Raw genomic sequence first — 13,510 nt, forward strand, 5'->3', positions numbered from 1 at the left:
TTATTAAACTTTGAAATTTGGAAGAGTGAATCAAATAATGATTATAACGATTAATTAATGTATGTTCATATTTAATGATTTACCAGTATTAAAAATGATATTATTAAATTAATGATCATGATTACTTTATTATATATATATTTTTTTTAAATTTAAATGATATTAGGTGTATTTTTTTTAACTTCAATGATTTAATTAATTAAAAATTTTCTGGCCATTGGCATTTTATCCTTTTTTCTCACCTTTCAATTTCCAGGATACTGTTTGTGGTCTTTGAAAATCTAGAGTGTCTTGTATGTTACAGAACTATCATGTATATGAGTTATGTACAACAATCCTCAGGCCTTCATAGTATTAATGTTTTTATTAACATATATATATATATTTATTTATTTATTTATTAATAATGATTTATGAGGTTTGTCTCAAAAGTAAGTGTACTGATTTTCCTACAAACAGGTAATGTAAAACGTCCTTCATGTAGCTTGGCTCTACATGTATACTTGTTTTAACTGGATTGGTTCAGTCAGTCGCGTATTACTGCTGTTCGTGTGTAGTCATGTTTTATAACCTCAACGTGGTTGCGATGGAGGAAACATTGAACAACACTATACTATCAATTTTTATGTGAAACTCAACAAGTCTGCTACAGAAATATTTGATTCTTTAACCAAAACTTATAGAGATGCCACTCTATCGAAAACTATGGTTTTTAAGTGGTACATAGCTTTCAAAGAGGGCGGAGAAAATATTGAAAACGACCCTCACTCTGGAAGATCAACCTTGCCAACAAACAATGAAAATATGGAAGTGATGTGAGCTGTGCATTATACACAAAGAATTTGCAATTTTAGGACAGACAGTTTGTAGTGTCTTTAACAAAGATGTCTTGAAAAGACTTTGAAAATGGGTCCAGCGAGTCTAAACAGACATTGCACATGATTCTAATTTTGCACAAGCACATAAGAAACTGAAAATAAACAGATGTTACCATTTTCTAATTTAAAATTAATTTCTAAAGATTATAAAAACACTTTTGATATTTACAGAAAAGGAATGTACACTGATTTACACATAAATATAAAAGCGCACACACACACACACACACACACACATAAAACTTCTTATTCTATTTCATCTACCAATCTTAATTTCAAATTCATAGTCTCATTTAGTCACCTCTGATGATCTGACCATATAAACCATGCATTTAAATTTTCAACATGTTTCTTGCAGTTAGTTTTCTTCCATTTTAATTTGATGTTCCTTGCATGATATTTATATAAAGAATACTACATTCATAAACATTCAAATAAATTTTTCAAAGTAAAAATACACACATTGTAGTAGAATGGCTAGAATATTGAACAAAACTAAATTTGTTTTAAATATTTTATTACATGATTACTAATGTTAATTATGAAACTAAAAGAAATTAAAATTCATATCTCTGTGATAGCTGCAAGTTAATAAATTTTCATTGTAATGGCTCATAGCTTTCAAAAGATATGATTTGGCAATTTGGTTTAATTTTTTAATAAAATGTTTAGTGTGATAAAACATATAAATAACAAAAATATCATTTATGGAACTCAATCAAGTTCTTAAACAACTGAACAATGAGCAACCCCCTCACCAGGCCAATGAGATGAGGATGATATGTATGGCATGTAAATGAAGTGTAGTTTTGTATAGACTCAAGTCAATCACTCTTGAGACATGTGGTTAATTGAACCCCATCCACCAAAGTACACTGGTATCCACTGTCTAATATTCAAATCCGTATAAAAGTGACCAAATGTAAACTAGAATTTGAACTCTTCAAAACCTTCAACTTTGAAAATCAACTGTTACACAATTGATTTGTGACAATAAGTTTACTAGTGGATCAGGTCAGTGGACAAATTATTATTTTAACTTTCATTTCTAAATAAACCGATAAAGATATTATAACTAAGAATCCAGACAGGGAATTATCTACTTTTGTCACATCATTTTGCTTATAAAATTAATTTAATTGAAAAGTGTTGTTTCATATATAACTTATATCTTATCATTATCTTATATCTTATAACTTATTATCTTATACACTCCTCTACTTTACATGAACCAAGAACCTGGGTGATTAACCAGCTTTCAAAACCAACATTGTTTTCTTGATATGAGTAAAATGCTGGGATATTTATTATGCAATAACAGCAATGGTATACATATTTTATAAAAGTTATTTTCAACTTTGCTCTATTATTTATTATATTTTATAAATTTATTTTACTTAAATTTAAATAAGCTTCATTTTTATATGAGGCTCGGCTAATAAATTTTGCACATACATAGCATGGACATGAAAAGAGGTATTGAAATAAAATAAAAAATAAGTAAAAGTACAATACCGTAGCTACAAAATGCAGTATTTATTTTTCAATATAATCCCCATTTACACTGATAAACTTTTCCCAGCGTGTGACAAGTTTTTGCATTCTTTCACAGAAAAATTCTGGTGGTCTTTCTCAGATCCAAGTGACCACAGCTTCCTTCACCTCATCGTCGGTGGTGTAATGATTACTTTTGAGATCCTTCTTGAGATGAGGGAAGAAGTAGAAGTAGCACAGAGTCAAATCCGGCGAGTATGGCGGATGGGAATAGGCTCAAATTTCAGCTTGCGGAGAGTCATCAGAGAGTTCGTGCATTACTCATTGTGCATAGATTTTACGGTAACCCAATTGCTCGATAATATGGCTTACTCGTTCTTTAGATATGCCTAACTGAATAGCGATGCATTGCTGGGTAACTCGCCAGTCACTTTGAAGCATTTGAAGTGCGTCGCCACACTTTAAATTGCCCACCTTCTTTCGATGTTTCTCGTCAGTCATAGACTGGTTGTCTGCTGCAAGGTGCACCCTCAATTGTCACTTTACCAGCTTCACTTTTGCTAAATTTCAACGCCCACCTATTCACAGTAGTACTCCTATCAACAGTTTCACTACTGTAAACTGCTTTTAAATGATGAAAAATATTCTATTCACATTTTCTGCCTTTAAAAATTTGATCACTGGACGCTGTTTTAACCGTGTTGACATATTGGCTGTGCTTGACTCCATTTTAATTGCTACTGAAAACAAACTGGTGAATGGATTTCAAGAGATTATCACAGGTTTGTAGAGGGGAATTTTAGTTATCATGTGCTGCTACACCCAACTCGATAGTACCTTTAGTCTCCGTGTAGCATACTAGTGTGCAAAATTTATCAGCTGAGCCTTGTATATTATATTTAAAACCATATATATTATATATCAACATCATTTATTTTCCTGTGCTATGTTAATTGACAATGTCCAACACAATAAGTTACAATGCAAAAGAGATGCCTCTTGGTTTGGAAATTTATAGCAGAAAAATGAATTTTATTAAAAAGTTGCAGCTGAGTTCAATGGCTTATTGCAGAAACCGTTGATAACATATAGAAAAAAATACAAAAGTTTTTTAAATGTAGCAAAATATACATACCTACAATGTATAAATAAATAATCCAAATTTTTTTTCTTCAGAAAATCAACTGCCACCTCTTAAAAGGAAGAAATATTAGTTTTTGTTCTTTTGTTCTATCTCCCTACGACTTAAATATTCTTCAAAAGTTTTTTTATAGCTTATACTTCATATATACAGACTTATCAAAAAATATCTAAAATTTTTTTTTAAATTATCGACCCCGGATCTAAATTGCACAAATGTTTTTTTATTTATTTATTTTTCTTAGTTTAGTTTTTATTGAAGAGGATGTTTAGATTTAGGAAAAAATTCTTTACTAAAGCGAATTTGTTAAATTTAACCGATATATATATATATATATATATATGAATATCTTTTAGAAAAATGTTTCTTAAAGTTTTCCCCATCTCTAAAAAATGTATTTCTATTTTTTTCTCTAATTCTTTTAATTTTAATTATTTAGAAACGGAAATTTCATATAATACCTTTTCCAGCTTTTTATTAAGATATCGGATAATGCAGAGCCTCGTTATTAACAATTATCAAGAATTTGCAATTTTTTTATACATATATGTAAACTGTTGTGTCTAAATTTTATTTTTCTTTATTTGTTTTTATTGTTTAAGAATAAGAAATAAGTATAAATACCTTATTCCTTTTAATAAATGGGTGTCAAGGAGAGGATTTTCTTTCTCTACTTATCCATTAATGGATGTTTCCAACCACATTATCCCATTTATAACAGATCCCTTGCTGTGGGTGTATTGCTTCCTGCACAGTAAGGAACCCAGTCCATTATCTTATCCTTGTCTTTCGTATCCTTGGTATTGGGTCAATATTTAATTTTTAAAACATTTTAATATTATTTTCTTAATATAATGTACATTGCAATATTCTTCCTTAATTTTTAAGAGGATAAATTTTGATAGTTGTATAAAAATAACTTCAATACTGAAAAAACTTCATTATATAACTTCATACTTAAATAACTTCACTTACTATTATTATCTTAATATTTATCTCATGATGTGATTTGGAAATCGAGAAACGCATAAACTATTTTTTATTTTTTACGCTTTTAATGTAAATAAGCTTTTATAGCGTAATTTAAAATATATTAAATATTTTATTCTGACCATTACATAACAATTCTTAAATAGATCACGTCAGAAAATGGATAGGTTTGCTTCTCCACAGATGAAAATAAATTGTCTATTGCTTGGACGGATAAAACTTTGATAAAAAAAGCGTTACAAAACACATTTAAAGTATGTTTTTTTCTTTTTGAGGTGGAAGGGGCTAATGACCATAGCACTTGATGGCCCTAAAACTTCAAAAAAAATATATATATAAAAAGATAAAAGACTGGCTAAGGTTATCCGAAATAATTATCTATTGATTTCTTCCAGGTAAGTTTTAATTTTGTTATAATTAGAAACTATGTTCTCTCTTAGTACCTCTCGTTTAACATAATTGATGGTATTTCTTGTTTACCACTAACTAGTTACTTCCTATCACTGTCGAGCTTAAAACTTAATGACTCATTTGGTAATAAATGGAAAATAATACGGTTTTTATTTTCTATTCACTGTTCTCTTAACCTACACATTCAAATTCAGTTTCTGAAATTGTGCCAAGTAAATAAAAGAGCAGTACCATTTTTGACATTTTTTATAATATATAACTATCACTCCTAATTACCCTTGTCTAATTTAGGGTATATCTTAATTTTATCATTATTCAATTAATGGCAGTTAATTAGGAATGGTTTGTTTGATAATAAAAAAACTTGTATGTTTTGAAAAAACTTGATAAAGTGTTTGCAATAATGAAAAATCATTAATGTCCATTTCAATCAATAATGAAAAAAATGTTTAGATTTTTCTTTTGTGTATTTCACACTGACATAAAGTTGAGATAAAAAATATACAGGGCAATTCTAAATGATGGACTCAATTTAGTAATTCTATATTTCCTGAATTATAAATTATATCTGACTGATCTATGTAGTAGTTGAGAGAGTAGGTCTGAAAGTTTAAAATAACATTGCTAGAGTGCATGTATTTTTGTAAACAACCACTAGCATACTTGTACCACCATTACATGTCAGTTGTAAGGTTTTCTGTGTTCTTGAGTATGGTAAATCTGTCAGCAACTGCAGTGCAGCATACATCTCATCTCAGATTTAACTTTAGTAACTCAGTAACACAAGAGATTCTTCGTAACGTGTGGGACAAGTTCAGACTCCGCTTAGATGTGTGCTGTGCAGCCATAGGAAACCACATTGAACATTTATGAATTGAATCTGTAAACTTTATTATGAGCATTATCAGATGTAATTTCCTTCACATTTGTCATTACTTTGTAATTTGGAATACAAGAGTGAGTTATTCTGCACTTATCTTTGCCCCAGTTTATCAAGAGAAAATTTGAAAATGAAGTGAAGTAATTGTGTTAGTCAATCCTGGCCAACCCAAATTGCACCATGAGCTGCATTGATGACCTAAAATTTTCCAAGGACCACATAAATAAGAATAATTGCAATTTTTTTCAAAATCTGGCTTTATAACACAAATTTAGTGCTTATTGAGATTTTTTTGTTTTGTAAGTGAATAATTTGAATGCAAGGGATAAACTGAAAGTGTTCTGTCAGTTATGGAAAGAAAATACCCACTGAACCAACAACAAAATATGTATTTGTATGATAATAAACATAAAATAACTTAATTTGGCAACAGGCACATTCTCCTTAGTCTTAAAAAATTAAATTTCTTTCCATAACTCAAAAAATCATCTTAAACATTCTCATCTAACAGCGACTCAACTATCTAAAACTGGTAAAATAAATTCTACATTGCCAATTTAAGGCATAACTTAATTTCTCCTTCAAATTCACTGATCAACTTACAGCTGTAAAATGTAAAATGTAAGCCATTACCAGACAACATTTTTTATGGTTAGGATTGCATCTTCAACTTTTTTAGTATCATTCAAGCTTGCAGAATTTAACAATCTTTGTGTAACCTGTAACACCACAAATAAATACTGCGAGCTGTAAAATGTCTGAAATAATTTGTGCTTTAATCTAAAGCTAAAGAATATGCTATAAAATCGTTTAATATTGTAAGGCAAATTTAAAACTATTTCTTATGAAATATCATTAATGCAGAAAGTTCTTGTTTTACATGACAGACTTATATTTGAATATCCTTTACAATGGCTTGCTTGTTTACTAATTCCCCTTCCAAAAATGGCTTCATTTTTTTTTTCAATTGGTAATCTAACAGAATAACCTGCTTTAACAATATTTAAAAATAAAAGTTGTAACAATGAAATTAATGTACTTTGTTAGGCTTTTAATTTAGATTTAAGACTGGGAAGCTTTATTTTCTCACTTCCACATCAAATTTCAAATAGCTGCTATGTTTACTTTCATGATGTCATTTAACGTTGGATTCTTTAAAAGCAGCTACTGTTCTTTACAAATTAAACATGATAATGTGGAATTATGCTTTATGAAGAAATAATCATCTTTCCAACAATCACCTAATTTTTTTTCATCTAGTTTTCTTTTCTTTGAATTCATGCTTCACAGCTAAAAAATAAATGAACTAATTAATAATATATCACTAAAATAAGTGCACCTAAACAAAGTCCCAAAAGGATTACCTTACCTCGCTTTGAAACACTTGTCTTATTTAAATAATATTAGTTCACTGCACATCTAGACTGTAGAGTTGTGTAGAGCTACATTACTCTAAACAGACTGCTATACACACGAATCTGAGAACAATGACAGACGAATCTTACAACTTGTCAAACCCTGTTGAAAGTGAGTAGTTAGAAAAATGACATGGGGCGAATTATGGTGTAAACATAAGTCTGTGCTCTGAGAAGCAGACTGAGAACTCAGCAGACATCATTAAGCGTGAAAAATATAAATCAGCAGAATCCATGCATTTCATATTTTTCATGTAATTATAGGAACTTAAAATACATTCTGAAATCTATTTGTAAAGGTAAATGTGGTGAGGGTAACTAAAGATTACTTTTTATGAAGCAAATTGAGCTACCAACTCAGTTGTAAAGGTAGTATTTTCTAATTTATGTTTATTTTTTCTTAACATTATTTTGTCTCGGAATATTAGCTCAGTTGTCTCTTCCTGAGACACTAAAGCCTTAAAAATTAAAACCACATGGATTATGAATTGAGCATAATTTTGAAAATGAATCAATGATTGGCTATCAGAAACTTGGAACGAAGAGTTAAAAGAAAAACTGAAAGAGTGGCTAATGATGAACCATCTGCTCGCAGATGGGTCAACAAGACAAAAAAAATAGCAGTCCAAGACTCCATAGCAACAAGACTCCATAGCAGTCCTTCAAGGCTCCTCTAATTACATATGCCCATCCATCTCAACATTATTTATGGTATATTTTAACATTATTCATCTGTGGTAAATATACCGTGCAATATATTTTACAGTAAGTAGTGCATTACTGAAACTTTTGTTTACAAAGCTTCAAATGCCAATTGCTTTTCGTGCAGAAATTTAAGAGCAATTTCAGAAGAGATACAGAGTTCATTCTTTAAAAGACAGCCTCACTATTTCTGGAATTAGTGACATGTGGAAGTGAATCACATAAAACTCTTTAAAATGTTCAGTATAATCCCTCTATGGAAGTGGGAGTGTGCAATGAGCCCTGTAGATTTTTGGGATTGCTGTGAAGTTTTAAGTTCCACAAGATTGAGGATCTTTTTTTGTGGCTTTTTTAGGGTACTTCTCTGTGGCTTTGAGTAGAGAAAAATGACTTGTGGAAAAATAAGTTGTTGTGGAAGGGGAAAAGAAAGTGAAATGCTAATAACCATGGGTTACTTAGTCAATACTTGCTTAGTTGTACATTTAAAAATAAAAATCGAATATTATTACGAAACAAAACAATCATTAATCACACTTGAATAAATTTTTATAGTTGATTTGTGTCTGTGTTAACAGGTGTCTGATCATTCATAGTAATGCTAGTTCTGAATATAATACATTCAATATCACTTGTCATTGTTTACAGATTTAGACACTTTTATTTTTCTTATGTGTGTATCTGGTTACTTAATATGTTCAAATATGTTGCACATGCACACATGTACTGGCAAAAAATAAGCTGTATATTGATTCAGTTGTATTAAAAACCAGGAATTTACATCGTGATTAGTATAATTTACTGATATGTAATTGCTTGAAAATTTTTAATTTTCTAATTGTTAAATTCTTACATTTTGTCTATGAATAGACTAAGAGCAATTTGATCTACCTTTCTGTTATATTATTTTCTAAACGATAATTTATTTATTTTCTTAGTAAAAAAAAAAAAAACCAAAAGCTCAGGTTATCTACTTGTATACCTTGGAGAAGACTCCAAGGTAGTTTTTATATTTTACAAATATATTTAGTAAGTGCTGTGATTATGATTAAAAGCACAAATTACCTTTGTACCATTTCTTTTATAAAACATATAAATGTTTTTAAAAATTTTTTGATAAACAAGTTTTGTAGAGATGTATTATTGACCGAGCAAGTTCAAAACAACACCCATTTTAACTCAGCCTTTTGGCATTAGTTTGTTCTGAAACAGTTACAGTCAAGCGTGTTTTACAATTTTATGAAAGTAAAGTTATTTTTAGGTGGAACCATGTTTATGTAACAATTATTCATAAAATTGTAAGTTTTAAAAAAGTGGGTCAATATAACTGTAGGGAGAACTACAACTATTTATCATTTGTTGCAATCATCTGGTTGGTGTTTTTGTGTATATTATATGTTTTTATTTATTAATTTCATTATGTATTTTATTAAATAATGATAAGATATAGTTAAAAGTGTTTTGAAGAAGAAAAAAATGTTAAGTGGGAGTTCCTCCTAGTCATAGTTTTTCCAGAGAGAACTATGCATACAGTGGTAGTAGTATATTAAAATTTTTTTGGCTTGACATTCCAGAATCAATTTTATTTATTAAATAAAATACTTTACTGTTTTGTTTTAGAACAAAATTTATTTACGTAAAATGAACGAAGCCTATTGTTTACTAGTTACATTTAGGTTATTTTCTTCACATTCATATACAAATGAATCTATATGTTTATTGATTATTTGATTCCACTATATTGTATTGTATCGTTTTACCTAGTTCAGTTCAACATAATTTCAGTATATTGTATCAAGAATCCATCAATACTGAGTAAGGTGGCACACAGTTTTCTCTACTACTCTTGCTATGGAATAGCAAGAAATTAGTAGGAAATACACTGCAGAAATTCTGCATAATAAAAGACTGCCAAAAAAGAAATTTCATTTTTTTTAATTCCATATTTCTATAAAATTAATCGCATGAATTTTTTCAAAATCCAAAAATTTTCTCTTTCAGTTCTTTCTCCATTTCTGGAATATACCCAAGCCTGTTTTATAAAAAAATCTTTCTTCAAGATTAGTAGGTTTATTTTACGAATAAATCTATATAAAATATTATAAAGTTGAAATCTGAATTACAATCAACATAAATTATAACATTAATCTCTTTTTTTAACTGGTTTGCTGGATTTCCCCATTCTTTTATTTTAGTGTCAATCTCTTGTTGCTCAGTCTCACCTTATATCTTACATTTTCTTTACCTTCCTATCAGGCTTGTCCATTGTTTTATAAACTTACTCAATATTTGTCTAAACCTCTAAACTACAAAGCTTCTGTTTGTTTTCTGGTTTTCCTGTTGTGAATGATTAGTGCCATAAAGTGTGCTATACTCCATATAAATATTTTTTCAGCATTCTGGTTTTAATTCCACAATCTGTATTTGATAGCACCAGATCTCTTTTCTGTCTAAAATATTTCAGGCCTTGTATTGGTTGCTTTTTTGATATTTTTTTTTTTAGTACATTCTTTGTGTTTTATTACCTGAGTAACAAATTCTTCGACATCTGGTATAAAAGTTTCCTCTATATATAGTATTTAATCTCTCATTGGTTTCCTTCCTGTTTCATTACGGTATTTTTTTTTTTTTTTTTACATTTAGATTACATTCAGATTAACTTACATACACCCACTACCACTGTTAGTATAATATCCATACCGTTCATTAATTTTTTTAACTTGCCTAAAATATCAATATTATTATGATTAGTATTTTTGTACTGATACCCGTTTGTGTAGGAACTGTCTAGACTGCAATTAAAAGAATTAGTACGACATTTAGACTTTTGTGCATTTGAGATATCAGTTTGCAATAAATAAGCATGTAACTTTCAGTTATATCCTGTTACCCAGCTATATTCCATCTGGTTTTTTATGTTGTCCTGATAAATTTATGAAAATATTAATCTTGTATATATTTTTCTTATGTTTATGTTGTGATATGTTTAAAATCCTACTATAAAATATCTTCATAATTATTTTTTTCATAATCCTTGTTTTATATATTTTTAGACATTATCCGTAGTGGGTGGACTTCTTATGATCGTTTTACTTGGTCCTGGTGGTGTTTCAATGGATGAACATAAGAAGAAATGGTAGGTAGAATTTATTATTTGTGTGTATCAGATCAGAAAGAATTTAGAAGAGGAAAAAGAAAAAATTATTTATATTTAAAAGGAAGTTAATTCTATTTATACTTAATATTTATTTAAGTTGTTCTGTTTCACATGTTGTAAGTGTTAAAAACATCAAGTACTTTATAATATATCTTTATTACATTGAAGAGCTGCAGAAGAAGAAAGATTGTGTGATACTTTCAGGTTTTAAGTGAACTTTTTTTGGAACAGTTTTTTATATATTTATATTAAAATATACATACACATGTAAAATGATTAAGTTTAATCGCATTAGTTTGTAACAAATTAACTGTTATCAATTTTATTTTGTAGAAAAAAAAATAGTATTTAACTTATCAAAATATTTAAATACGTATATATTTTCTTTAAAGGATATATATACTGCAAAAAGCATGAATAAGTTTTTATTTGAATGAAAAATATGTTTTATTTATATTTTTAATTGATTTTTTTTATAGTACATTTTTCTCAGTAAAAGTTTTTATTTGTTTACAAATGTATATAACTTGTTTTAATTATTACAAAAAAAATAATAAATAAAATATGATCAAGATTTGTTAAATAATTTTTACGCACAATTCTTTTTTTCCCTGTTTTTAAGAAATATAACTATACTGTCTATATTGTGATTAGTATTGACATTATTAAAAATATTGTAAACTGTGATTTTTTAAAGAAAAAGAATATTTAACATTGCAAAAAAAGATTCTCAGTTGAAATGTGAGTGTAATATATAATATTTCTCTTAATGGTTGTTCAGTTTATAATACTGTACTAAGTAAAAATGTCTTAATATTCTAACAGTTTATTTGTTTATTGATTTGTTTCTTTGTTTTACAAAAAAAAATTAAAAGTGAATGTATGAGGGACATTCGATAATTAAAGAGATAAATTGATGTAGAGAAAAAACGATTATTCAATGACAATGAAACTTACATTACTTTTCAGCATAGTCTCCAGAAACATTTAGATACTTATCCACCATTCTGTGAGCTTTCTGATTCTCACAGCGTAGAAGTCTTTACTAAGTTGTTTGAACCATTCGTGTTCCATTTTTTTGACTGCTTCATTGTCATCAAACATCTTGTCCTGTAAAACATTTTGAGCAGGCTGAACAAATGAAAATCAGATGGGGCGAGGTCTGGGCTGTAAGAGGATGTGACAACACCTCCCAACCCAACTTCTCAGATTTTTCTCCCTTTCTATGAGCGATGTGAAGGTGCGTGTTGTCATGCAAGACAGCACCTTTTGAGAGAGTACCCTGATGTTTTCACCCTATTGCGGGTCTCATGTTATGTTGTTCTTCTAAATAGTCATAGGTCTTGCGAGTCCCAGAAGACTCACTTTACTGGCTGACGCATGAGTTTTGAATTTTTTTTGTGGTCAAATCCGGATGTTTCCACTTAAGACTTTGCCATTTGGATTCAGGCTCAAAACGATGTATCCACATTTCTTCTTACATGGAAAGTCATACCTTCCACTTCAAACCATTCTTTGAGCTAAGAACAAATGCAAATCCAGGTGTCTTTTATGAGTGTTAGTCAACTGTCTTGAAACTCATCATATGATAATTCAACATGTGATGAATGATTGAATGCTTTGTTCCAACAATAATTTTACACAAACTAGCAATTTGGGAAATTTTGACTCGCTTGACTTGGCAAATAAGATCATTTATGCAATTTTGCAACGCAGCAGTCGAAAACTTCAACTGGTTGTCTTGGGCGATGATCTGTCACACTTGTTCTGCCTGAATTAAACTGTTCCACTCACTTGTACACGTTACAGCAGTTTAAACACTTTTTCCAACATTCTTGAGTAAATTTCTGCCTGTTTCATACCTGCTGATAGCAAAAGTTTTATCACTGAATGATAAAACAAGTTTCAATTGGAGCTGTTATTCTGAAATCAACAAAAGAGGTTATGTTAGATTAATTATGATCGAACAGCTGATTAAATGTATTCCAAGGTTGCCAACTTGACTCTCATTGTCACTGAGTGAACAGGTTTTTCTCATCAACTTGTCTTGTTAATTATAGAGTCCCTTGTAAAAACAGTACTTAGAAATCTCATTCAATTATTTATGAAAATATTTCTATCTACACACGTTCATTAAAGTCTGTCTAGTGGCATGTCTTAAGAATCATAAATTTTTAAACTATACTTTTGAATATTTTGATTCAAAAGTATTTTTAGTATTCAGTCTCTTAAGGATTGCTTACTGTAAGATTATGGCCAACTTATAAATTATAATTATGTTAATTTTTTTTACAGAATAAATTATTGTAAAAATTATATATACATATATATTTTTTTTAATGTAAAAATAACATGATTTATACAGAAATTCAGTGGTAGTGTACTGGGTGGAAGTATTACAAACTTATAATAATATTCTGTACTTATCACACTTTAAAAGTTTTT

General features: G+C 29.0%; 1 protein-coding gene across 4 annotated transcripts in view; it reads left to right on the forward strand.

Annotated features, from left to right (window-relative positions):
- LOC142327427 (prefoldin subunit 5-like) overlaps positions 1-11,086 on the forward strand; it is a 72,765-nt gene extending 61,679 nt beyond the window's left edge. For 2 of the 4 annotated variants that reach the window (XM_075370484.1, XM_075370481.1), the window contains one exon: positions 10,962-11,086. Coding sequence is in view for 2 of the 4 variants with exons in the window: in XM_075370481.1 (XP_075226596.1) it covers positions 10,962-11,029 (68 nt within the window). In the remaining 2 variants the exon portion in view is untranslated. Of the gene's footprint in view, positions 1-4,778; positions 4,899-10,961 lie in introns of those variants that run through there. The other 2 variants (XM_075370486.1, XM_075370485.1) reach the window with 2 other exon arrangements.
- The last annotated feature ends 2,424 nt before the right edge of the window (positions 11,087-13,510 follow it).

Source organism: Lycorma delicatula, chromosome 7 (assembly GCF_047948215.1).
Source record: "Lycorma delicatula isolate Av1 chromosome 7, ASM4794821v1, whole genome shotgun sequence".
Taxonomy (NCBI): Eukaryota; Metazoa; Arthropoda; class Insecta; order Hemiptera; family Fulgoridae; genus Lycorma; species Lycorma delicatula.